Below are 27,229 nucleotides of genomic sequence, written 5' to 3' on the forward strand. Positions count from 1 at the left end.
CTATTTTTAACAAAGAAAATATCAGGGTAATTAATCAGTAGCGCAGTCGCCACAGGCGATCATTCCCTCTTAAAATTTCCATCAGAAAGGCCAGGACCGTCAAAAAGGGTGACTCCCTGCCGACACGGGGGACTCTCTGTGTCCGAGTACACCAGAAAATACCCCAGCCACCTCCCTATCTCTTTCTCTCTCCTGCTGTAACTTTCTTGCTCTACATTTCTTACAAAAGCAAAGGCTTTGTGTAGCTGTCCATGCCGTCGTTCTGAACTGTAGGAGATCTGCAATTCTCTGCGGCGGCGGCACATCGCAGCGCGTGATCTCTTTAGAATCAGCTCAAGCCTGCAGAAATCGAACACTGCGAATTGTGTAATATTGAGTGAGTCATTTCTTCTTCTTCTTCTTCTTCTTCTTCATCATCTTCTTCTTCTTCTACTTCTTATATTTTGAAGGTAATTTTCTAGGGTTCCAAACACTCTCCTTGGTCGAATCCCGCTCGTATCGCATTCTGATTTTTCAGATCTGTGGTTTCTGGAACTTGAATTTTGATCTGTTTCGTGTAATTTGTGCGAAATTGTTTGGCTGTTGGGAGAATGTAGGCAATTAACATTGAATTTTGAGGTTTGATCATATGTTTTTTTTATTGATTTCGTTTCGAGGGGACCGAACCCTACACTTGGTTGACACTAATGCAATTATATGATTCGGTTGAGGTGATTTTTTTTCCCTTTCGTTTTTCTGGAAACCAAAACTCTCAGACCTTAAAGTGTGCAGTTTTGTTTGCTTTTCTTTTTCTCAGTTTTTTCGGCAACCGAACGGAGGTTCCGAAATTTACATTATATTTGATTGCGGAGAAATCGAACTTTCAACTTTTTTTATTTTTATTTTTTTGTTATGCCTTTTCTTCGCAACCAAACTCCTAATTTGTGTTTTGATCGATAATTCCCATTGGAGTAAATTCTTGTGGATTGGACTCTATGTTCTTCTCTTGTACCTTTTCAAACTTTGAAACTTAGTTTTTTTTTTTTTTTTTCTTCAGGATTTCTAATTGCCGTAGGGAGTGAAAATGGCGAATAGAATGAAGGAAGATGAAAAAAATGAGAGAATTATTCGGGGTCTTTTGAAACTTCCTGAGAATCGCAGATGTATTAACTGCAACAGTCTGGTAAGTAAATTATAGCCTTTCTGTTTGTTCTTGGCTTATTTAATTATAAATCCGCTCTTCGCTATATGAACTTAAGTGTCAGAGTTATGTGGGTGTAGAGTTGCATTTCTGTGTCTCATTGTGGGTTGATGGAATTGTGAAGCATGAAACCATTTAGCATAATGTTATTGAAGTTAGCATCAAATTTTAGATAAATTTTATTAGATCTGATGAGTTGTTGATTATAATAATTTAAATGCTGTCATATTATGGCCAAGGCAATGGAGCTGAGGCTTTTCATCTGGCAATGATAAGTTATGGTGTGTCAGCTGAAGTGATCGAAAGTAACACAGTAATGCCAAAAAAATTGTAGAGGAATACTAATATTAGGAAAGCCAGAGTACCAAGAGCAAGTGAAATAAACACAAAATAAAAGTTTAAGATGTTGATAAAAATTAATAATTATATTTGTTTAGGTGGGGATTGAGAAGCAGTTGTAGTTTTGTGGCCTTTGTCATTTTCTATCTATGTGTGTGAGTTGCATCCCCTCCTTTTTAGGTGCTTTTTAATTTGAGTTTCAGAAAAATGATAATAATAAATAACAACTTTTCGCTACTCTTTTAAAAGACTCTGTACTTGCTTACACACTAATACATGGGTTGTGATAGTTTGTGAAAATTGGAGTGATGAAATGTTCTAACCTACCATATTTTCTAAGTTACACTTCACTTGGAATGAAAACTGATGCTAGCATCCAAACTTATAGAGATTGCTATAGTGACTGGGGCTTTATTAATGACTCCTTGGGTTCCAGAAAGAGGCACATAAATCTTAACAAAAGGAACTCCCTTCAATTTCAGAATGCTAAATTTGTGGAAATCATTATGTGACAACTTTTTAAGGATACTGAGATAAGGATTTGGGAGTTTTTTGAGGTAAGAAAAGAAAATAAGATGAAATTCCTAAATGATTCATTGCTCCTAACTGGACTCTTGCTTCTCTCTCTCTCTCTTTTAAATTTTTTGGTAACATGTTTATGTTACATCTTATAACAGGGTTGAAGTAGTAAAATTGGTAATCCTTAATTTTTCTTTCATAAATAAAGCAGAAACCAAAATTATTACTAACAAATCAACGATTTACAAGGGTAAACAAGTGGAATCCTTGTAGAACCAAAAAGGAAAAGATCAATAAAACAAAGCATGAAAAGATGAAAAACTGGAAAACAACATATTCAAGTTCAAGGGGGATAAAACTGACCCCTGAGTCCACCAAGTAGCCACCTCCTTTTGGCTAGTAAGTCAGCATTATGGTTGGAGGAGGATCTTTAGCATACGTCAGATGGGTTTCTATATCTTCAGGGCTAGTGTGTTTCTAATCTAAAGCAATATAGAAGAGTCGTCCTAAACTTGGAGGCCACTCAAACCCAAGGCATTTATTTCATGAAGTCTAGAAATCATTAAAAGAACTCTCTTCAGTCCTTACTTTCCTTTAGAATCATGTAGTTGCATATGTGCCATAGACAGGGATTTTAATGACCACTTATAGGCAACAATCATTTCATTCTTCCAGAATAAATACTCTCAAAAGACTCTACTTAGGATTACAACTTGAATTCGGAAGTTTAGAGATCCCTTTAATTACAAGGAATATACTAAAAAGATCACTACACCTAGGGTTCCATTATCAAGGATTGCAGTTAATGGAAATCTTGACAATTTCTGAAAGCTAATTTCCAAATTAATTTCTGGTTTTAAAAGCTAACTTTTTAATGATTTTAAAATTAAGGGGTTCCCCACTTCTTTTGTATTATGAAAAGTTAACAAACCACAGTTTGCAAACTTTCTGCTTGATTGTTGATTTATTTCAGTTTGTGCGTATTTGTGTTCTCCTGCATCATTGTTTTAAAGTAATAAAACTGATAATGGTATTGATTTAATAAATTTTGTAGTCCAAAGAGCTCACCAACTACATTCTTCATTAACTTGGAAAGATGAAATATAGTCTATGATATGAAGGCTAATTTTTTTCCTTCCAAACAGGGACCGCAATACGTGTGCACAAATTTCTGGACATTTGTTTGCACAACTTGTAGTGGGATACAGTAAGTGCTAAATTGCTTATGTGTTTTGTGACATGCACCTCCCTCTAGCTCTCTTTTCAATTGCACATTTTGGCTTATGTCTAAGATTCTGATTGTAAAATTACCAGATTTCTGTTTATATATGTGTTCATGCACGCATGTGTGTGTGAGTGTGTGTGTGTGTGAGAGAGAGAGAGAGAGAGAGGGAGAGGATCCTATAAGGCTATAATGCAATAAACTCTAGTTAGCACTTAATAAACAGTCTTCTTTACTAAAGTTCTTATTTAAATATCTCTACTTTCCAGTCGAGAGTTCACACATCGAGTGAAGTCAGTATCAATGGCAAAATTTACTTCTCAAGAAGTCAGCTCTCTTCAACGAGGGGGAAATGAGGTAGACATGCAATCTCCCACAAGGTTCTGCCTTACAACCTTCTCATTTTTCTCATGTGCTATTTTCTGTTTCTCTGTCATATTTGCAGCGTGTGAAGGAATTCTATTTTAAGGAATGGGATCCGCAGCGTCATTCTTTCCCTGATAGCAGGTTAAGACTCAATCATGTTTTGTTTTGTTATTTATCTCCATATGAATGCAGCTCTGATTCACATGTTGGTATCCAGTAATATTGAGAGACTTCGGGACTTCATCAAGCATGTTTATGTGGATAGAAGATATAGTGGTGAGAGAAGCTTTGACAAACCACCAAGGGTGAAGATGGTAAGATCCAGCAACCACTTCCCAAAGAGAAACAGTGAACATTTTCTCTTTCCTTGAGATTTTGATTTGAAGAATTTTAGAGAAAATGCACCTTGTCTATGGAAAAAGTATATTACTGAAAATGCATTTAACATGTTTTGCTCTTTTAACAATTCTTTGTGGTATCATAGTACAGTGATAGAATTTTCTTAAAGCTTTTTGAATCTGCCAACTATAGTGGTTTTTATTTGTTTAAAGGTGCATTTGCATATCATACAGGGTGACAAGGAGGAACCTTATGAAAACAGAAAGATGGACAACTATCAGGGTGGATCACGAAGCCCACCATATGAAGATTCATATGATCGTCGTTACAGTGATCAGCGTAGTCCTGGTGGAAGAAGTGATGACAAAAATTTTAGATATGGCTATGATGGAAGAAGAAGTCCAGGAAGTGATTTAGAAAATAGGCAGCACGGTGATTATAGGAGAAGTCCTGTTCGTCCTGAGATAGTTAATGATTGGCGTCGTGAGGATAGATTTGGGAATGGAAGGAAATCTGATAGAGAAACTAATCGGGAAGGCAGGTCACCTGACCATCAGAAGGATCTGGATGCATCCAGTCCTCCAATGGTACGCCCTGTTAGAGAGATTTTAGGGGATAATGTATCACCCTTACGGGTTATTGAACCTCCAAAGGCCAATGGTGGCAGGGTCGGTGATGGTTTTGCACGTACGCAGGTGAGGCTTCTGTTCAATTAAACCTATCGTGCTTGACAACTGAAATTCTGGTTCTGTTAGTTGTTTTGTACTGTTTGATTGTAATTGCCTGGTGATATACTCTCCTAGAAGTTAGTTGTTCTGTTGAAGATGATTCAGTGTGTAATTAACAACTATCCATACAACAACTGAGCTGCACATTGACTTTGCATTGATTGCTATTACCTATCTGTGATAATTTGAAGTTAAAACCAGGTATTTCATATATTATTTATTAGGTTAACATGTGATGTAGTTCCCTTAAACTGTTTGGGAAAGCCTTGTAATGGGATTCTTCCAAACAGTGTAAGTACAGACTTGGTAATCTAACAAAAACCTGCATACCTGCTCAGTTAATTGAGTTCTCTTTGTGCCATTTAGTTTCCATCTTTGAAACTTTTTTAGGTTGAGACCATAGCTTTATAGTTCTGTTAGGTGAGCATGATCTTTAATCTTTTTATAGTAACTAACTTTGACTGGATAAACTCAACTCTAAAGATGCTGTTTATCTAACCAAGCATACATACCCATACCATAATAGGTGGCTTCAATCAACACACATCATGATGATTGACTTTTACTGCTGATTGAAAGCAGGATAAGTTTGCATTCCACTCATCACTTATTTTACCTTCAATAGTGCTTTGGTATTGTGTTTGAAGTAAGCTTGCTCAAGCTTGTAATCCTCTGATGGAGTAAATAGGTGAAGATGTGAAAATTGCAGATTCTTTGTCTCCTCATCCTGTTTGACTTCAAATGCTAGCTATTCTGTGATTGCACTTGTTTCAACTCCATGTGCTGAAAATTTTGCAGCTTAGGCTCTGTTAATTTAGAATCCATGAACTTATCACATGAGCATCTCCAATTGCAGAGAACCGCTTCATCCAGTAGCTTGGGATCCTCTAATGGAAATCCAGGGGAACTAAAAAGGGAGAATTCAGGAATCTTAATTGATTTTGATGCTGATCCTGAACCTCCTGTTGCTGCAACAGTGCCACAAACACAACAACCACCGTTTCAAACCATCGCACAACCGATAAGTTCATCCAATGATAACTGGGCCTCTTTTGATTTTGCCACAGAAGCAAAAGTATCCGAAGCTCCTTCAAATGTGAATGCCCTGGAAACAGTACTTTCACAATTGTCAGTTCCAGCATCTGTTCCTGGGCACGGATCAGGAGTACCCAATAGTGGTGGTGCTCCAACAGCTGTACCAGTGGGCAATGTGTCAGTGTTGCCAATGAGTGGTGATTCCCTATTTCCACCAGTACGGCCCATCCCTACGTCACCGTTTCTTGGTGGTGCTCCTGCTCCTGCTCCTGCTCCTGCACCAGTCAATACTTTTGCTGCATTTCCTCCAGCTGCTGCTGCTGCAGCTGCTCCTGGATTGACACCAATGTTACATGGGCATGATGGTAATTCCTTTGTCAAAGTTACTGGTGCAGGACAATGGCCAAGCATGCAGTATCAACAACATTCTTTATTCCCTGATACTGGAAGTCAGTCTATCGCTCAACAATTTGCTCCATCAGTTGGTGGAACTTCAACCAATCAGGTGGGCCTCATGGTTTAGTGTCTTGTTGCAGTATTCTGCAATGCATATAGTACTAATTCATTCTGTTGCTTCATATTCACAGCAGTGGAATTCACCACTTTTGCCAAATACACAAGGGCCTTTTAGTGCTCCTGCAGCACAAGCACCTCAAACTGTCTCAAAACCTCAGGTGGTTGCTTCTAGTCTTTCATCACCACCTCTCCCTGTGGAAGTAAAACCAGCTGGAAGAAAAGAATTGCCATTGGTAATGTATTCTTTCTTGGTCTCCAGCTAGGATGTATACTGGTGTTATCTCTGTTTTGTATCTCATAGTAAATCATGAATCATCTGCAGGATCTTTTCACTGCAACCTATCAACCCATCTCTATGCAAGTTCCAGGTTGGCAAACTGGTCCACCCCATGGCATGGGGTTCCACCTGCAATATAATACTGCAGCGGTATCTTTCACAATCCAATATGATTTTATTACTGAATTAATTTTGATTCACACCAATTACTTGGATTACCACATGAAAAGTTGCTCTGTATAATAGGGGTTTGTTGTTGCAGCCATTGCCATCAACATTCTCGCATTCATCAAAATCAACAAACCCATTTGATCTCAACAATGAACCACCTCCGGCTCAAGCTCCAACAGTAAGTGAATCAAATTCATTCAAATAGATATATGTGCTTGATCTCTGATCTTGTCTTCCTTGGTGTTACTTTGACTAAGTGATCAGTTATAACTATTGTGTTAAAGAGAAGTAAATTAACAATGCCCTTTATGCATGTTCAATCCATGCATTTAACTGACAGAAAATGAAATGTCAAATTTGCCTTGTGATTGCCCCACTTGAGTATTGCTAAAAACTAAAGAGTGCTCATAGCAACTTATTTTGGTGCTTTTAAAAAAATAAAACTTTTTATTTTGTTCTGTTTGTTGAGTACTAACGCCCTTGATGCATGAGTTATCTAAATCTTGAAGCATCAAATTTTTGCTCATATTTGATCTTTAAGCTAAACATGTTCTTGAGCAATTCAGCTGTTGATCATGAAATCTTGTTCTAATGCTTTTTACATGTTCCTGGTGATGTAGTTTCCTTCCATGGCATCCTTGCAAGGGAGTCTACCAAATATGCCCCCTTCTATGGGCTTGCTGCATTCTTCCAGTGCTGGTACTCAATCAACATGGACACCACCCCAGTCATCATTATATCCATTGGCAATGCCTCCACAAGCACCGCCTTATGTGTCGGGAATGCCTCCACAAGTACCGCCTTATGCGTCGGGAATGCCTCCACAAGTACCGCCTTATGCGTCGGGAATGCCTCCAAGTAAAACCATATCATGATTTTTTTCTTGCCTACCTTTTTCCCCTCGCTTGCTTTATTTGATATTTATATGTTTTGCCTTTTGCTTCAAAAATGTCAGGAGCATACATGGGGCAACAAGTACCTGGTGCCATTCCACCTTCCAGGTAACTGCATTTTCATTTTTACAATTTTGATTTCTTTTACCCACATTTTTAGTAAGGTTCTGCATTACTGAATTATAAATTTCATCTATTAGCAACTTATATTTATTTCGAAGTTTTATGGGCATCAGTTTGCCTAATCTATATTTGCATTAGTATTACCTTTGTGTGGAACTTATTGTGCCTTTTGAATCTCCTTTGCAGTCATCAAGTAGTGGGAAGCTTTGGCAGTGAGGATGCTGCTTTTAGCTCTTTGAATCCAAATCATCTAATTGGTGGAAGATCCTCTGCACCTGCGGCCTTAGATAAGCTTTCTTCTGTTGGAGGAAATCCATTTGGATAAATATGAAGACCGAAGCCTTTTGGACCCCATTTTCGGGTGAGCATCATCTTGATGCTCCCTGTTAAGTAATCTGTTGGATGGAAATTTTTGGGTTCATTGTTCTTGTAGATTTAGTAAGATGTTGCAGCCAAATGAAGTTTTGTGTGTCCATACCTGTAACCTGTAATAGTCAAATGTCTATTCTCGTGTAAAACCAGTTTTATCCTGTAAGAAAGGTAGGCCAAAGTAGAGGGGATTTGAAAGAGGGATGGACACCTCTGAGGGAATCAAGTCTTATTTAGGCAGCCATCGTCTTTCAGAGGTTTGGGAATGGGTGTTCCTATGTGGTGATCTGTGCTTTGCCTGCTGCCATAGGGGGATTTCTCTCCATTGTTGTGGCGAGTTCTTGTTTCGAGTCTGCACAATGATTTTTTTCTTTTTTTTAATTTTTTACGAAGCATACCTTTTGGTAGAGCATATTTTACATGCTATTCATATTGATGTTGATATGATTTTTGTTTTGAATAAGATAGTATTTGGATTTTAGCCTTTATGCCATGTTTTCAAGCTTTTTTCCATGTTCTGATAGGTTTATGTGTTGTTACCGAAAACAGAAGTGACTAACATACTCACCCACCAAACATTACTGCAGAGGTCATTTTGGTAATAAACCTGGGATCATGATTTTATGAGGCATACATGTAGGAAGAACAACAACAATGAAGATTTTGTTGCTTAATCGGTTGACGGAACTTGGGTAATTCCCAGCTATTTGTGTTGAGATTGGACAAAATATTACGAGGGATCAGGGAAAAGTTCCAAGCGTTAGTCATTTGGTTTTTTTTTCCAGGTTTTTCCTAACCAACTCCCCCCACATCTGCAGCTTGTACTTGTAGTTTGAGGCCACGCTTGACATTGCACGCAATTTATAAGTACGAAGAAGTGGTTCGAATGGGTCATTCTTTCTATTTGAGTGACAAAATAGAGGGAAAACAAAATTTAAAGTTTATAAATTATTTCTTTTAAAAAATTTAAAAATTAAAAAACTTAACTAATTTTAATTGTCGTCTATTTTATTCCATCTTTTTAGGGACAAAACAAATATTTTTTTAACATTTTTTTCTTTCTTTCCACGGTTAAGCAAAAAGAATATAGGTGAGAAAAAATATGGAATATCAAAATCTTGAATCTAATTTTTCATCTCGTCTTAGATGGTGTTTTTATTATTATTATTATTTATTTATTTATTTCTAAATAAAAATTAAAATAAAATAATGCTAAATGATATTTAAGCTTCAAATTGTTTGTCTTTTATTTATTTTTATTAAGTATTAAAATATAAGAAAAAACAATTATATTTACTCTAGTTATTTTATTATTTAAAAATAAATAAATATTTTAGTTTTTTCTATTCAATAAAAAAATTTAAAAAATAAATAATGAAATAAATCAAAAGCAAAAATACAAATGATCTGAAATATGAAAACAAATAACTTTTAGTAAAAGAGGTTAGAAAACCAAACAATACCGTAGTTGTCCGGGGCAATTTACCTTTATAAAACAAAACTTTTATTTTCCTGATCTCCGCAGCAGCTGAACGGAGGGGAATTAGGTGTTTCACTGCAAACAGGTGTGTGTCCCGGAATCTGAGATGCTCTTTTATTTTTCTCCCTCTTATTATTATTAGTATTTTTTTTTTGTTTATCCATAATTTTTTTAAAATTTATCTTTACAGATTTAGTAAAAAAGATTAATAATTTTTCTGATTAATTGACTCATGTCTGTTTTTAGAATGTGCAGAAAAAGTAAATTTTGAAGTTTTAAAAAAAAAAAAAAAATCTGAAAATTGATCTCCATAAAAGCATTTTCTCTCTTCTGAAAAAGATACTTCCAGTTCTCATATTTTGTGAGCTACGCTTTTTCTTCTGCAAGCCAAAAGAGATGCCACTTCTTATAACCTTTTGCCTCAGGCAAAGCTAAAGTTCCAAAAACAAGCCATGAGAGGTATTAGAAGGTAATAAAAAACACACATTGTTTAGGAAACCACATGTCGAGCTGAAAAGTATAAGAGGCAAAATCACACATTTGAATTATGAATCAAACGTTTAAATCTAAGCAGTGGACCTTGAAGAAACATCAATGGCCGTACCAGGTAGAGTGCACAATTGAATATTAGTTCAACCCAGAAACTGTTATTCCATTGATGGTTATGAAATCACAAAATCTTCGCCCTGCCATGCTCGTAAATATATCTACAGATGGTATGCTGCAATTAATGGAAAATTTAGAGAACTGGATATACTTTCTTTCTTTCTTTTGTTTAACTGATGCTGAGCTTGGAGGAGGACTATATATTTTGTTTCATTTAGAAATGAAATGAATCAGGTCACCAAAGGTCTAGTTGCTGCTGCTAAAATTCTTGTGCGTGTGCAGAAGCGGCCTCTTCTTCCACCATCTGCTCGAGGAAGAGGACTGCCACAAGAACTATCGAATGAATTGGGTACTAAAGATATTTTGAAATGGTCATGTAGATTCGCCTGTTTGTCTGCTTTTCCATATGATCGGAGCCACAAGCATCCATACTGCAAGGTCATATTGTTAGTTGGTTTAATTGTTACATAACTAAGAGATATCAAGTAATCAAAATGACCATAATACAATCCTATTCCTGAGATACTTACGGTATACACAGGCTGCCAGCCATTCGTTCACTATTCTAACCCAAGTACTCGTCCAGCCAACGTCAATTGTCCACCTGCAAAGAAGTTAAATTATTTTCCTACAAAAGGGTGGTAGAATTATTTTTCTTACTGCTTCTCAGAAAAAAACATACTTGATGTCATTATGGTGATTGTTAAGATTTATTGGCTGATAGCACACTTTAGTCATAAAAGAATTCTATTTCTAGATGAGTTATGTGATAAGATTGGTATATGCCCTCCTTGAAATCACTTTAAAGTCTATAAGAGAAGAGACGTTGGTCCTGGTTTTCAACATAAATAGGCAGGTCCTGCTCTGGAACTCAAAGATAATCACATAGAGCACAATCAGAAGGCCACTCCATTGGTGGTCAGCTGAGCAGAGGTGCTTGGAGCAGAGGCCATCCTTTAGGAACTTAACCATAATTGAATTTCTGTTGAGAAACAAGCAGATAAAGGAATTTGCTAAGTGAAACTGAGTTCTATTACAGTTTTATTTCACCTAAGACTGACATTTCCATCTATTCAGCATGATTAAACCTGTTGTTATACATCAGTGTCTGGTGTGCTGTATGGTTGGTTGCGAGGACTGATAATTCAATAAAGAAAAAAAGTTTTGGATATGAAGGCATCAATGATTATGCTCATGAGAAGTTCAACTCAAAAACCAACTCCAGGAAACCTTGACCCCGATCCAATCAGTTGAAAATTGGTAGTGCAAATTCATCAAGGAAAAGGTTGAGAAAATCTTTAGTTACATTTTTTTTGGGGTGGTTGCTTTAAGTATCCATTTCGGCATTAACTATCCATTTTGGCAGATCTTAATTTCAAGTGTCCTATAAAAAGTACAAAACAAATGGAAGTATTTTGAGAGATATGGAGACTTACTTTCTTATGGAATGATGAGTATTCCAACCAATCAATAGCATTGAAAAATACATGGCTCCTGTGGCAAAAACAAAGTGGAAGAAGCCATAACCATAGGGAACATCATCTTCAGCTTGTGTGTCATCCTTCCTGAACTGAAACAGTTGTTTTCAGAAGACAATTTGGTAAAAAGTGTGATACCCAAATAAAAGTAGTTGAGTGTAATATACCTGAAAGCATTTGGAATCAATGCCTGTTGAAAATGTTGCAATGACCATGGCAATCAGCGCAACAATAAAGCTCTGTCACCAAATGAGATCTATAGTTATGCAGGGCAAAAAAATGAAATTGTGCAATAAAAGCTTTGACATCTTTCCTGCTGCAGCCATGATTAAAAAGGCTGTGTTTGGATTCATGATGAGGTATCAGTTCCTACATACTAGCAATGGGATAAGCTATGAGCATAATGTTGTACAATAACATGTTGAAGGATGATAACTTTGAGATGGTTTCCATTTAGAAATAAGGGATACTTAGAGACAATGTGAGTGCCTGTCAACAATATTAGCATGGCCATAGATTAAATTGGGAAAGAATATGTTCTAGCCTTCTAGGCTGCAACGAAGGTTGAGGCATTATTACACACAAGACTATCATGACTTTGATGACTTCATGTTTGTTTGGAAATTTAATTAGTACTTTAAAATTCTTAATACATTTCTGAGATCTCAAATCTTACTATGATGGTAAGCCAATCTGCTTTGGTCGCTGATTCTGCCTTCTGGTTGCATCTGTCCTCTGGTGGTTCACTGTCAGCACAAAGATGTATAATGGACACTAGTTAAAGAAAAAATTTTGAGGCAGCTAGAAGCCCTGATAAAAGTAATCACAAAAGCAAGTTCTATTTGTTTAAACCTATTAGTTTCTCAAATTTATTGTTCTGTTCAGGCTTGTGTGATACCTAATTGTTGATTTAGAGGAACCGTAACTATTCAGCTACAATGAATGGGCATCTTTTGAGCAAGTGGATGCCTGGATTTAGATTCTGAGACAACACATAGACTACATGAATTTGGTGCGGATCTCTCTTGGGTTGGTACAATGAAGCAAAGTATTATATAAATCTAAGCTTTCGTCGCTAAGAAGATATGATATAAATCCAAATATGATAGCATCAGCATATCTTTTCTTTTCTTTTCTTTTTTCCCTTTTTTGCCTATTTATTTTTTTATATTAGTATCATTTGGAGAAGTCGAGCAAAAGGTTTATACGCAACTAATGAAAGATTTTATTTTCCAACCATGTTATATTGGAAAGCTGATATTGGTAAGAAATTCAGTTTTAAAAACATCAAGCAGTAAATTTGATTACAATAATAGAAATTAGAAATCATACCTTCTAATAGCACACCAGCAGAGGAACACAACATACAGGCCCATAAGCCCTGGAGTCAAGAAACCTTCATCTACCTGTTTCAGGAAAAAAGAACAATTCTATAACAAACTTATGTCGCCATGTCAGAGTGAAAAGGATGGTGAAAATTACAACTTACCTTTGGGTGGAGAGAGACACTAGTCATGAGCTGGAGGAGCACTAGTGTCCAGGTGATGAAGAAAATGTTAAGGAGGCAAGACGGCTCTGGTACATACCAAATGTACATCAAGATGATCCCCATTATGCATATGACATATGCAGTAGTTGCAAGTAACATCACATGGATATGGCTGCAAGGTAAATCTTATTGTAAGTTATCCATGCTCAAAGCTTTTCCGAACCCCCTTTAACATTGGAAATTTCATGTTAAGAAGGGGACTATCTTGATATATAATGTCTTAATGAAATCAATATGGCTTTAATAGAACAAAAAGATGATTTGAATTAGCATCTGTTGGAATAAGGAGGATTTTACCATCTGTCTGCATATTTGCCAGAGTGACAACAATCATTCAGCCATTTAATGAAGCTGATTATGCTTATTAGCTGAATTAAGAGAAAGACCCTGTAATAAATTTTCAAAGAAAGATATCACAAACACAGCCCCAGCAATTTCTGTAACTGGACTTGAAAGGTAAGCTTATAATTTTCGCTTCTATGACAACCACGTCTAAAAAGATTGTACATGGTCTGTGACAGGAATTTATAATAGGAAGGAATGGTACCCGGCACCGAAATGTGCAATCTCCCCTGCCAAAAATTATTGCATCAGAGGCATGAAAGTAATAAATGTAAAGCCAACACGAGTTAAGATCATGTACATGAAATGATGAGAGAAAAACAACAATTGCAATCTTGTTTAAGGACTGCAGTCAACTAACCATAGAGCTGAATAAAAGCAGAAGGAACCAAGAAGGGGAGCATCATTAAGGCAACCCACAAGATAATCTTTGCAGACCACCAACCAGAATGCCACAATTCTCTAGGCTTGTGCAACTTGGATGTACCAGCTGTTGAAAGAAACATTATGAAATAGAAAGTCTGATATAGTATTAAGGCTCACATTCTGATCAAAATAAAATGGAAGATGAAGCTACTTTGAGCAAATGTATTCATTAATTATTGAGTCCTTATAAATAAACAGTCAGTGTAGATCAAGGGATGTCCTATGACTTCGGTTCTAGATTGCAAACTTGGACTAACACTCCAGTAAAATCAGTGATAAGGCAGTTCGAATGTATTCTTTCTAGAAATAGGGGTTTCAAACTCTTCTCTTTAAAATTAGGTGTGATTTACGTACTTTTACCAAGCAAGATGAGAACAATTATCAGATAATACATTCATTCTGACACTTTTCATTTGGAATTCTGGTTTGCTGATATCTGGGTTTTGAGGATCCCCAGATCCTTCGTATGCAAATTGCTTCCATCTGCTCTGGATAGGTGCAATTCGCAGAATTCCTGATTTCTTGCTTCTACAGAGAAAATGTGCTTCAGTCAAGTTACATAGAAAAAAAAAAATAGAGAAGATCTTTGATCTGGGATTCTGCTCATTGCCTGTGCCATTTAATTGTAAAACCTCAAAACTGTCAGACGAGTAGTCATGTAGATCTTATTGTTGAAAGGATACAAAACATCCCAGGCTAACGCGCAGAACTCCTTCTGCTCCCAAACAATCTCGCACACCCTTGCACCCTTGTAGTCCTGCATTCATGCTAAAAATTTATTAGCAGCTTATATTAATTGTAAGATTGACATCTATATTTTAATGCTATAATTGAAAAAAATAATCTGGAAACAGGTCATTTATGAGTCTGAAAACCGGGTTGGTTGACTGTCAAAACAACGTAATCATCTGGTTCAATCCAAATCTAAACCCACTGGATGTATCTTTTAAAGGCCAGGAAAATGATCACTGATAACCCATTTTAGATGTCTATTTTATGTAAACAGAAAGCAGATGAAAAGGAGTTTAGTCTGGGACCATTTAACAGCATGTCCAAACGCCATCACATTTTGCTACAAACACAAGTTTTTCTAAATTCTATCTATAACAAGAGCAATGACTATGTCAGATGGTAACAGAAGTTGAAAACTCTTGCAAATGGAATTTCAGAAGGACCCATCAGCCTCACACATGTATTAAGCACGTTTTTTCTTTTCTTTATTCCTATAAAAATCCATATATGACTTGATAAAGCTTAAACACTACAGGGATATTTCATATCAAGCATAAATAACACCTATTATGGAGCAACTCAAAACAAAAAGGTTAACTTTTCATGGAAGACAGGGCATGCCCTGAAGAATGAAAAATTTGGTTGACAAATGAAGAGCTCACTTCCTCTTGGAGGCAAGTCAAGGCTTGTAATCATGAAACAAAAACATGGTTTATAGACCTTTAAAAAATTTCTATAAAAATTAGAGTCCATTAGCATTCATGCCTTTATTTGAAGTTGCTAAAAACACCAAACTAAGTTATAACTGCAAGACATTAAAGAATCAGATAAATCTTACTCTCCATCTCTGTCAGGGCACCACGGCCATAATCCCGAACGGCCCATGCTAGTAGATTAGTAATGAGGAACATCAAACCATATACATATCTAGCCATCCAAGGGTTTGGACTGTTCCGGAATTGGCTAAACCAGGATTCCTCCATGACTTCAGGATGTCGCCCATTGCCACTGCTTGCACCACTCTCCATTTATACCTGAATGTTGGCAACACTCCTCATCCAGAGAGCATAAATGGTGTGAGGCGAAGACAGGTTCTATTTCACCAGATTCTCTTTATCTGCATTGCTGACAAAAATGATCATTAGCATGGGAGTTCTATGTACTGCAAACTTTGGAACTTAGGAAAAACCATACCAAACATCAATGAGGAAGTGTTACCAGATCCCACCTCTGCAGCACAGAACTAAAAAACAAAGACATATATATGGTGACATGTTTTTGACAAATCATAAGGTCATATCACAAATATCTTTCCTCAGTGGCAGTACCTGTCATGGAACCCACACTGTGGAAATGGGGAAAAATAAAATGAAAAATGAATAAGTAAGCTTAATGCATGGCTTCAGGGTTGGACTTGACTCAATCCTGTTTTCTAAGGCCTACACAACAAAATCTCAATAATCCCAATTTTTTAAGCTCAACTCTTGTTGAGAGCCAAGTCTTTCGATCATGGTTCTCCCTGTATTCAATCTAAAATTTCCTTTAAAAGATCTATTTTTGTTAAGAAATGGTATTCGGTTTGCTTCCTTGATACACCAGGCAAATTCTACAAGCGGGGTTTCTAGGGTCATGGTGAGGTCTTTCATTCCTACAAATAACAGTGATAGTCGCACTAACAAGTCCCGTAGAGTTGTTGGACGTAAAAAGCTTTCAGAAAGAAACCATTCCCCAAAAGAGCCATCTTCAGTTATCAGAGAATCTCGTGGGAGAGTACATACGTGCAATGCACGACAAGGCATTGTCTGATACAGATGGGCATATTCTCCTACTTTCATGGATTCATCTGAACCGTTGAGGCATGATTGTCCAGAGCAAGCACTCACGCCATTGCTATTTGGATTGTTTAGTGCTTATCAAGTTTTTGGTGCAATCTTTTGATGGGTGACTCCTTTATTTGCACACACATGCACATACGCATAAACAGAAATTTGAATTTGATCAAGGCATTCAAAAGTTCCAAAATTCGCTTTAATGCGAAAAAGGTTCCATAACGCTTGTACTACTCTGAAGCGTGTTGGCTCTGTATACGGGTTAACTTCCTTCCTTGAGGTGCACACAACTCCAACCAATTTTTCCACTGGTGTTAGATCAATACAGTACAGCAATCCAATTATTGATTTTGCATAGAAGAAGAGAAGCTACATATTTTACCCTGTTTGTTTTCCGGGAAAAATAGAGGCAAATAAACGAAACAAAATAATAAAACTGTGGTATAATAGAAGAAAACAGAACTACTCAAAATCAAACGTAGTTTTATTAGGCTCGCAGTTATTTCCTTTGTTGGATTCCAAATACTGAAAAAATTCGAAACTCAAAAATCCAAGGCCAATCTCCATCATTTTCTTCCATTTTCCCATCAGCCAAACGAAGCAAGACAGAAATCAGACATTCACAGGCTTCTAATAATCTACAACCAAAACTCAATTCATGAACAAGACTCTAAACTAACAAACAAAATACACATTCATTCCGGCCCAACCTTCACCATACAAACCAATCATCCACCTCGCCAACAACATCAAAGCAATCAACAAATACAGCAATCTCTTCACACAAATCACTATCAAGAAACAGAACACAGAACACAAAGATTCTCGCATTCAATACCAAAAAAAAAGGGGGTCAAAATAAATGCAAATACCTGATAAAGAACCAGTCCGAGATCTGTACGGACACGGCTTGTTCGAGCAACTCACAGGAGAAACAGAGATTTGTTGTAGCGCTCTCTCTCTTTGCTTTTGCTTTTTGTCTTTCTTTTATTTTTATTTTTATTTTTCCTTGAATTTAGTCCAACGGAGATTGCTTTGGAGCTTTCTTTTTCTTCTTCTTTTTTCCCGCCGTTTGCTTTCTGCTTCCGCCACAGATCCTACCTTTCATGTTAAATAAAATTTTCAATTTCGATTCATCGCTTTAATTTTTTTATTAATTATATTTAGAATTTTTTTAAGCAATTATTATAAAAATATAATAATAGTAATAATAATAATAACTACATGCGTAACAGTCATCATGAGCCATGCATATTCTCCTCTTCTTAGACAATATGATATGTGCACTTCATGCCTGCAATTCATTCTCCTTTTTTTATTAGATTAAAAAAAAAAATTATTAGCATCAAATATATATTTAGAACATAGAAAAAAGGAATATTGTATTTGAATCACTTATTAAAAATAAAGATATAGATAAAAAAATCATTCCCATGAAAATTGGATCATTGTATTTTGATTTTCCAAAAAAGATATAAATTTTTATTTTAATTTCATTTTGAATGAATCACGAACGGTAAAAGAAATTAAATAAAATTTTCATTCTTATTTCTCGGGACTTTTGGATGTCCATCATGAGTTTAGCACGAAAACATCTTTTATCATGTAATTAAAGTAAATTTTAAGGATATTAAACAAAAATAGTTTTTTATACGAAATCTATTATAACAAAAATATGCAAGTGAAACCGCGTAACATAGTTTGAATTGAAGTTTAGTGTTTAATGGTACCAATCAAATTTTAAACTTGGACTCTTAATATGCATAATGATATTTAGGTGGTTGAATGAAGATACCGAAAAATGAAATTGAGATACAAATAATAAGATTTGAAAATTGTATGTGATATTAGTTGATTTCTGGTAATTTTTCGATACCTAGAAATAATTATTTAATGGAAATGGTAAAGAGTTTTTATATTTTATATAGAAATTATTATTATTAATTTGAAAGGTAAAAACATGATGTTAAATTTGGTTTTTTTTTTTTTTTCTTAATTTATATTTTTAATTTTTTACCATGATGATTTCACTTTAGTGGGTTATAATGGTACAATGATGATATCGCTTGAATTGTTGGAGAGTGGATGCCAACCATGGAAGGTAGAATGATGTTTCACTCCACGTAAAAGGGTTTTAATCCAACGTAAAAATCATGAAAAGACAAATCCCTTGTCGTAACTTGCAGTGGTTGCTTGCCTCGCTTTGGGCAGGCCTCTTTTAAGCAAATGAGTGGTTTCTTCCGCATGAGAAAGATGCCCATTCATTTCCATTAACATTCTTTCTTTTATTTTAATTTGACCCACAAACTTCCACTACTAACATTTTTATATTTCATCTTCATATTTTCAAATTAGTAAATTGGGAAATATTCTTATATTTTAAGACCATGTTTGGTCGAAGTATTAAGAAAAGAAAAAAAATGTTAAGAAAAATGATTTTTTTTATATTTGATTTCATCATAAAAATATAAAATAAAATTGAGTATAATTAAATTTTATCAAGAATTTATAATTTTTTTAATTATTTAATCTTTATATAATAGAGGGAAATAAGTAAAACAAGTTTGAAGAAACATGTATAAATAATTTATGGAGTTTAAATCAATGTTTTAAAAACTGGATTGGATTGGGATTGAACCTGGGCCGGACCGCTTGAACCGACGGTCCAACTGGTGAACCGGAAGGATCGACCGATTCCCTACGAACCGGTTGATTCAATTGATTTTAATTTTCTTTTTTTTTTAAAAAAACGACGTCGTTTTGAAGTCCTAAGTCTGCAACCTCCAAAATCCAAATCCTCCCTCACGCCCCCACAACAACTGCTGTCCTACCGCTCCTCTCGTCGCTGACGTGTCGCGGCCCACGACACCCAGTCAACTCCTATCGGCGACCATTACAAGACGACAACCCTCCCAATCATCGCCTCTTTCAGTCTTCCTAGTTCCCCACCGTGGCGTTGGAAATCCCCCCCTGTCGTTAGAAGCCTGGAAACCACCTCGACCGATTGGTACCCCCCCTTCCCTTCTTTCATGGCTGTAAACATCCCACACCCTTCTACCCGCCTGTAAGCCCCCCACCCCTCGGCGTTTTAGAGAAAAGAGAGGGAAAGAGAAAGAAACCAAAAAAGAAAAAAAAAATTGTCATTATTCATGCAATGTAGTTTCTTTTTCAAATAAAAAACTCTATCTTTCTAGTTTGATATTTTTCTTTTTAGAGGTTCAATTAATTTGTTAGGCTAATTAGTTTCTTTACTAATTTAGATAAAATTTATTAATTTATTAATTTTAAATAATATGTAAAATAATAAAATATATATTTATTACGTCACCGATTCGACCGTGGTTCGACTGCCGGTCCGACCAATGAACAATGAACCGTAAACCGGTAACTTTTTCGGTTCAATGACCGATCCGGTTATGAAAACATTGGTTTAAACTTATTATTCATTTTTATTTATTTTTTATTTCCTTCTATTTTTCCACTCTATTTTTTTTTCCTTACATTTTTTTCTCAAATTTTTTGGTAACCAAACATATTCTAATAATACAATTTTTTAGTGCATGTTTTAAACGTTGTCAAAAAATAATTTTTGAGATTAGTTTTAAAAAACAATTCTTTGTTTTTAGAACATTTTTTTTTTGTTTTTTGTTTTTAATCATTTCATTCATAAGGAGTTGGATGAGAAGAAACCCTCGTGTTTGATTTTAGAGTAGAAATGGAATTTGAAAAAGGCCCATCCATAACCCCAAAAGAATAAGATTCCGTGAGGAAGAATGAAGAGAATATTTGATCAAAGTAATCGTATTCGTTTCGAGAAATACACTTTTTAAGCACTTGAAACAACATAGAGGAAGAATGAAGGGAATATTTTATCAAGGTAATCGTATTCGTTTCAGTAAATATGCTCTTCAAGCACTTGAAATAATATAGAGGAAGAATGAAAGGAATATTCAAGGTAATCGTATTTATTTTGATAGATACACTCTTCAAGCACTTGAAACAAAAGAGGAAGAATGAAATGAATATTTTATCAAGATAATCGTATTATTTTCAGTAGATAGTCTCTTCTAACACTTGAACTTGTTTGGATCAGTAATTACACAAAATATCTGTGGTCCTATATATTTTCAGACAAACCAATTACAAAAAATTTGTTTAAAAATTTAAAATGTCCACAGTCAATTATTTGTATTTCAATTTTTTTTAAAAATAACTTTTTATTCATTATACTTTTGTTTTAATCAATTTTTTTTTATATATTTGTACCATTATTCAATTTTTCCTAATTTCAAACATTTTTTTAAAAAACAAATTTTATTCATAATATTTAAATTTTATTCATTTGCATATCTTCACAATTATTTTTTTTTTTAAATTCCCATAAATTAAATAAAAATAATAAAAATATGCTTTAAAAAATTATCTAAATTTCCAAAACAAATCCTCAAAAATTTATTTTTTCTCAAAAAAAAAAAGTGATAGATTATTTGTGTAAATTTTATTTCTTATCACGTGATTGTCCAACACTTCTCTCTCTTTTTAGTATCACTAAGGTTATGTCTGGTTTTAAAAAATATTAGAGAAAGAAAAAATTATTGAAGAAAATGATTTTTTGATACTTGGTTTCATTATAAAAAAATATAAAAGAAAATAAATATAATTAAAATTAATTTAAAATTTATATATTTTTAAATTAGTCAATCTTGTTATAATAAAGTGAAATAAGGGAAATGAATTTGAAAAAATATATAAAAATAATTTATTAAATTTAAATTTATTTTTTATTTTTCTTCCTTTTTTTTTATCAAATATAACCTAAACATTTAAAAAAAACTTGAATATTAATAAAATGGAAATTATATGTTTTTTTAAATATTAAAAAATAAAATAATGCCCAAAATAACACTTATAAACTTCTTGACTTTTGACTTAAAGAACCAAAGTTGGATTAAAATAATCATTAAATGTGAATAAATAAGTTTAAGTTAGAATAAATTCTATTTAAATTGTGCTTAAACTTTTAATTATTTAATTAAAGTGTAAATGTTTAATAAATATGAATAATTTAACATTTTTAAAAGAGGGAGATGGTGTTAATTAGTTGGGAACACGTGGTGGCCAGTTGGACGATAAGATAAAGTGAAAGTCAGTTGATGCAAGTCACGTAACGTCAACAAAGTAGCCGTTAGGTGCTAAGATCAAAGTTTTAAACTGTATTAGATTCCTAGGGGCCCAATTATGGGATGACACGTCATCAATCATGCTAGTAATTTTAGGCTTTATGGATCATGGATTCCACCTACCAGCATTTTTGGATCCGCTGCACTAGGATTTAGTGCCTACTGAAAAACGAGATCAATAGGATATGCCTATTCAAATTTCATGCTCTCATGTTCTTTTATGCCTGAATGATTTAAAATTTAATAATTTATCATACACTTTCCACAACTTATATGAACAATCACATGGATAACTCTCCATTCATTACCTTTAGCTTGTTTGACAACTATTTTTAAAATTTTTCCTTTTTTTGAATATAAATATAAAAATACATTTTATAATTAAAAATAAATAAAAAATAAAGTGTGTGTTTGATAATTATTTTCAAAAATTATTTAAAACATATTTAGTAATAAAAAAAATGAAAAACAAAGCATCTATTTGATAACTGTTTTGAAAATTGTTTAAAAAAGTATTTAGTAATAAAAAAATGGAAAAAAAAGTGTTTGTTTGACAACTATTTTCAAAAACTGTTCTAAGATGTTTCGTAACACAAAAGTCTATCTAGTAATTTAAAATATTTTTAATATTTAAAAAAATTATTTTTATATTTAGTATTTTATTTTTAATCATTTTACAAGTGTATATGATTATTTTTTAAAACAACTCTAAAAAATAAGTAAAAATAATAAAAAATAATTAAAAGATGTTTTTTTTAAAAACACCATATTTTTTATTCTTAATAATAAAAAATAGAAAACAATTTTGATAATCAAACTTATTTTCCTGTTTTTTTATTCTAAAGAAAAGAAAACTATTATAGTAAATAGTTACCAAATATGCCCAAAGTGTTTTCAGGCAAATATCTTTTGGTTATTTTCAATTATTTTTTAAGGAATGTTTTAAAAAAGTAATTATACAAATATAAAAAATGATTAAAAATAAAACATTATATATAAAATGTATATTTAAAAAATAAAATATAGGTTAAAATATTTTAGGTTACTCAACAAACATTTATTTTACTAAACATTAAAAAACCGTTTAAAAAAAATATATTCTTAAAAATTGTTTTTTAAAACTATTTTCGAAAACACTTGTAAAATATGACATAACATTTGTTTTTTCTTATTTTTATCATACATGTTTTTGTTTCAAAATGTTGTTCGAATTTTAATTTTAGCAGGTAAAAAAAAATAAAATAAAAAATAAATGGAAAATTTTCAATCTAAACAATGATTGGATTGGATAAGAATTGAGTTTGATATTTGTTGCTTTAATACTACATTTGGAAGGGAGCCAAGTAGAGTCTTTCCATGAATTTTGAAGTGCTTGTGTTCTTGTGACATCTTTGTACCTTCAATATAAACGGGTGTAAAAATAAATAATAAAAATAAAAAATTATTTCTCATAAAAATTAAAACTCATGTTTGTTAAGATTTTGATTGTTTTTTTATGTGGTATTATAATTGACTTCTATTTTTAATCATATTTTGAAATATTGAATGCAATCTTGAAGTTTTGAAGAGATTTGAGCTTTACCTAATTTTAAGAAATTATTACCATTAAATGAAAAATGGATTTTCTAGAGACTTATTTCTTTTTCTTTCATGAATGAGAGAGACTTAATGTTGAATTGCTAATTGTTCGTTTAAGCTTTTAAGAAAATTAATAGTTTAATACGGTATCATTACTTCGTTTGATGGGAGGTCATATATTTGAGTTTCATTATATATTTGTTTTCCTCATTTGCATATTTGGACTATTTGTGGTCTATGTATTTCTCCACATGCGAGAGCACGAGGTTGCATGCAAAGGAGGATGTTAAAGTGGGGTTGTAAGTAAAAGAGGGTGTTAAAGTGCATGATATATAATTGTAATAAATAGCTATTTGATGGTTCAAGGATAGAGAATAAAAGTTCTTCATGATGAATTATTAGAGACATAAATGGTACCATACAAATGGTTGCTATTAAACATATAAGTAATGCTTCAATAATTATTGTAAAATGTATGACCTTAAGAGATGATATATTGGCTACCAAGAACAATAAGTTCTTAAACCTAGACATTGAGGATGACTCGAAAATAATTATACATTGTAATAATAAAAAGAATAATATTCATAGTTCTATCATGTTATTAATGAAAAATATTTGAAAGTTATCTCAGGATCTATATATTTATGATTGTCATCATATTTATAGGGATACAAATACAATAATAGATTGTTTAACGAAGAAAGATATTTGTAATCTAAATTCATTCATTTGGTGGTCAAATTCCCCTTATGATGTTAGAAAGTTCAGTTTTGAATATTACTGTTACTCATTTTTCAATCATATTTGTAAGTATTCTATGTCGTAGTCTCCTTTCATAAAATAATAATAAAAAAAACTATTTGATAGAATTTGATTTCTATTTTTTGAATTTCATTTGAACTTTCTTTTAATTGATCTCCTATGAAAACCTTGCTAGTGGTTAAGGATTAAACAAGTTGGTTCTTTATCCCCGTCATTTTTTTCATGCATTTGATGATAGCTAACAAAGAATATAATAGGAAAAAAGATGTATAAAAACTGGTGGTCGTATGAAATTCGCATAAATGTAAATAAGTTCCTCGTATCTTCTCTTTTCCAATGATGTCTTATCGAATATTTTGAGTAGTTTTTGTCGGGCTTAAGAATACTTGATTAAGCAGCACCCATCAAATATCTCTTTTCCCATCAAGTGTTCGCATTTTGTTCAAGATTCCATATCACTAGCTCCTTCATTTAGCCAATTTGTTTGGGCTCTTCAAGGATACATGCATACTCTAGCTTCACAAAGAGCGAAGGAGAAGACGTACCTTGCGTATGCTTCAGCCTTCCTTATTTAACGTGATGGTGAGTGAAATAGATGTGGCGATGGTGGGCGTGGCTGGTTAAATTCTCATATCATGATATCATCCACTCTTGCAGAGGACAAAGCACTAGGCAATGGAATCCAAATGGGCCCAACAATCGAGGACAACAACAGCGAGAGCTAGCAAATGGTCTAGGACAACAACGACACCAAAACGCTCCCAATAATAGTGGAAAAGTTGTTTGTCAAATTTGTAGAAAATGAATCATCTTGCCATTGGTTGTTGGTATATATATGTTCAATTATTCGTACCAATCTGAGGATCGTCCATAAGTTCTCATTGCTCCCTCCTTGGTTGATGTCAATGACCCCCTTTTTCTTATGCTAACTTTGGAGCTAGTGCTCATCTCTTCTAGCTTTATTGCCAAGGATCGAAACCAAAGGTGGAGCTAGTGCTCATCTCTTCTAGCTTTATTGTTGAGGATCGAAACCAAAGGTGAATCACAAGATGACATAAAAATGATTAGCTTTGAATGCAATAAGAACACATGGTTCTTCCTTTTTTGTTTGGTATTAGCGACTTGGACATCCTAATTCAAAGTTATTCGTTTTGCTAAAGTAAAAATAGGTTGTTGATGTCACTTTTTAAATGACTAAACATGCCATATATGTTAGTTGCCAAATGGTAAAAGGGTGTAAACCACTTTTACTAATCTAATAAAAATTTTATTAGATTAGTAAGTGATAAGCCTCGTCATATTTGTCAACCCTAATAAAGGTAATCCCACAATGAAACTCACTCTCTAAATTGTTGAATAAACAATTGAAAAAAACATGGTTTTAAAAACCGACCGATTTGACCATTTTTTTTTTCTTTTTATAACATGAATACGACATCAACGATCCCCCTTCCCTAACCAAACCAGTCCCTCCCACCACACAAAGCACCAACAATCTTTGCCCCCTTCCCTCCTTGCCCAATACCCCCTTGCATCGTTGCCATGACGCTCCACTATCGTTTTCTCTTTCAATGGCACCTCTTCCCTCTTCCTTTTCTAGATTCTTATTTTTATTTTTATTTACCATATCCATCTCCATTATTATTTATTTTATTTTATATTTATTATTTTTTAATTTTATGATTTTTAAAACTTGTCATTTTAATTTAAATATAATTTAAAATAAATTTTTGATTTTAAAATAGGTTTTTGATTTAAAAATAAATTTTAAGATTTCTAATTTAAATTAAAATTAAAATTTCTAATTTGAATCTAGTTTTATGATTTTTAAATAAAATTTTAATTTTTAAATAATATATAAATTATATGTTTATAATATCATCGATTCGACCGATGATTCAACTAGTGAATCGTGAATAGATAACTTTTCTGATTCAATGAACGGTCCGAATCTAAAAATATTGAAAAAAAAGGTAATTATAAAAAAGAGAAACTAACTTTAGTGTTCGAGGCTTTCCTAATGATCTATTGGTGGGAGTTGTTTTGTAGGAGCACTAGTGCAGTCTTATGTGGAGAGAGTCCATAGTCGGTTGAAGCACCAACACACCAACACACTGAGGTATTGGAATCCATCATAGTCGGTTGAAGCATCAACACACCAACACACTGAGGTATTGGTATCCATCAAGTTCCAAGTTAAATATATATAGCCCATAAAGTGGTCGTTTTGTCGATCGATGAGATCTCAAATAACCCCATTAAAGATGCTTATGTGATTTAATTATCTCAATATTAAGGCTAGGTGTGGTTTTTGAAAATTGTAAATAGTAAAAACAAAAATAAAATAAAAACTAAATTTAAAATAAATGAATTATTTTTATAGGCTAGTATAGACTCATTTTTACTTATTTTATTTCTTTTATATCAAAATTAAATAATTTTAAAATATATAAATTTTAATTTATTTTAATTACATTTAATTTTTTTTATATATATATATTTTTCATGATGAAATTGGATATTAAAAAAAATCATTTTTTTTGACACCTTTTTCTGCTTAATATTTTATTGGAATTAAACATAATATTAGAGTATTCATTTAAATCTCGTTACTCGGAGCGCAAATGAGAAAATCCTTCTTGGCCCAAATGACGACTGAATTGGGCCGACCCTCTTATCCTTTTAAGATGGGCCAAGCAAAATGACAAAGCCTGGAAGGCTAATTGGGCTTTGAGCATATGTCGTCCAACCGGCCCATTTCTCATCCGAAGCTAGCCCACAAAATGTTCAATGCCAGTTCCTCGATCCTAATATTTCTTTAAGGTCCTGTTGCTCATCTTTTAACTTTGGCTATGTTCCATTATCCAAAAATTTGAGGTAATATGTGATGGAAAAAAAAAAAAGGAAAAAAAGACAGGAAAAGAAAAAATCGAAAAAAAAAATAAAAAAATAGATTTTAAGTGAATAAATTATTTTTTATATTATTCCAAATTTATTTCTCTTATAAGATGAAATAATTTTTAAATATATAATTTTAATTATATTTATTTATTTTTATATTATAATTAAACATAAGAAAATAATTTTTTATAATATTTTTTTCTTTTTTTAATATTTTCTGAAAATCAAATATAATTTAAGTGAATTAATTTTAAAATTATTTTATAAAAAATATTAAATTATATTT

At 33.2% G+C, this 27,229-nt stretch overlaps 2 protein-coding genes across 9 annotated transcripts; one reads left to right on the forward strand and one right to left on the reverse strand.

The window, feature by feature from the left end:
- The first annotated feature begins 170 nt into the window (after positions 1-170).
- LOC117925199 (probable ADP-ribosylation factor GTPase-activating protein AGD14) lies at positions 171-8,565 on the forward strand. Of its 3 annotated transcripts, XM_034844131.1 has the most exons (15): positions 174-376; positions 518-618; positions 1,037-1,162; positions 3,184-3,245; positions 3,530-3,617; positions 3,706-3,767; positions 3,844-3,940; positions 4,199-4,660; positions 5,550-6,233; positions 6,316-6,477; positions 6,567-6,671; positions 6,784-6,870; positions 7,313-7,550; positions 7,648-7,693; positions 7,895-8,565. In XM_034844131.1, the coding sequence occupies exons 3-15, from the start codon at positions 1,064-1,066 to the stop codon at positions 8,031-8,033; spliced, it is 2,331 nt and encodes a 776-aa protein (XP_034700022.1). In that variant the 5' UTR covers positions 174-376; positions 518-618; positions 1,037-1,063; the 3' UTR covers positions 8,034-8,565. The 3 variants fall into 3 exon arrangements, with proteins under 3 accessions (XP_034700023.1, XP_034700022.1, XP_034700021.1); XM_034844132.1 differs by lacking the exon at positions 518-618 and having other exon boundaries at positions 171-376; positions 6,319-6,477; XM_034844130.1 differs by lacking the exon at positions 518-618 and having other exon boundaries at positions 176-376.
- Positions 8,566-10,062: 1,497 nt separating this feature from the next.
- Positions 10,063-17,552, reverse strand: LOC117924648 (probable serine incorporator). Of its 6 annotated transcripts, none has more exons than XM_034843338.1 (13): positions 17,392-17,550; positions 15,529-15,807; positions 14,642-14,715; positions 13,894-14,053; positions 13,738-13,762; positions 13,488-13,577; positions 13,131-13,302; positions 12,974-13,047; positions 12,318-12,387; positions 11,809-11,880; positions 11,600-11,733; positions 10,694-10,767; positions 10,063-10,594 (listed from the first exon to the last, which is right to left on the reverse strand). In XM_034843338.1, the coding sequence occupies exons 2-13, from the start codon at positions 15,716-15,718 to the stop codon at positions 10,536-10,538; spliced, it is 1,194 nt and encodes a 397-aa protein (XP_034699229.1). In that variant the 5' UTR covers positions 15,719-15,807; positions 17,392-17,550; the 3' UTR covers positions 10,063-10,535. The 6 variants fall into 6 exon arrangements, with proteins under 6 accessions (XP_034699229.1, XP_034699228.1, XP_034699230.1 ...); XM_034843337.1 differs by having other exon boundaries at positions 15,529-15,815; XM_034843339.1 differs by lacking the exon at positions 17,392-17,550 and adding an exon at positions 15,885-17,198.
- Between the last annotated feature and the right edge of the window lie 9,677 nt (positions 17,553-27,229).

The sequence above is a fragment of the Vitis riparia genome, chromosome 11 (assembly GCF_004353265.1).
Source record: "Vitis riparia cultivar Riparia Gloire de Montpellier isolate 1030 chromosome 11, EGFV_Vit.rip_1.0, whole genome shotgun sequence".
Classification (NCBI taxonomy): Eukaryota; Viridiplantae; Streptophyta; class Magnoliopsida; order Vitales; family Vitaceae; genus Vitis; species Vitis riparia.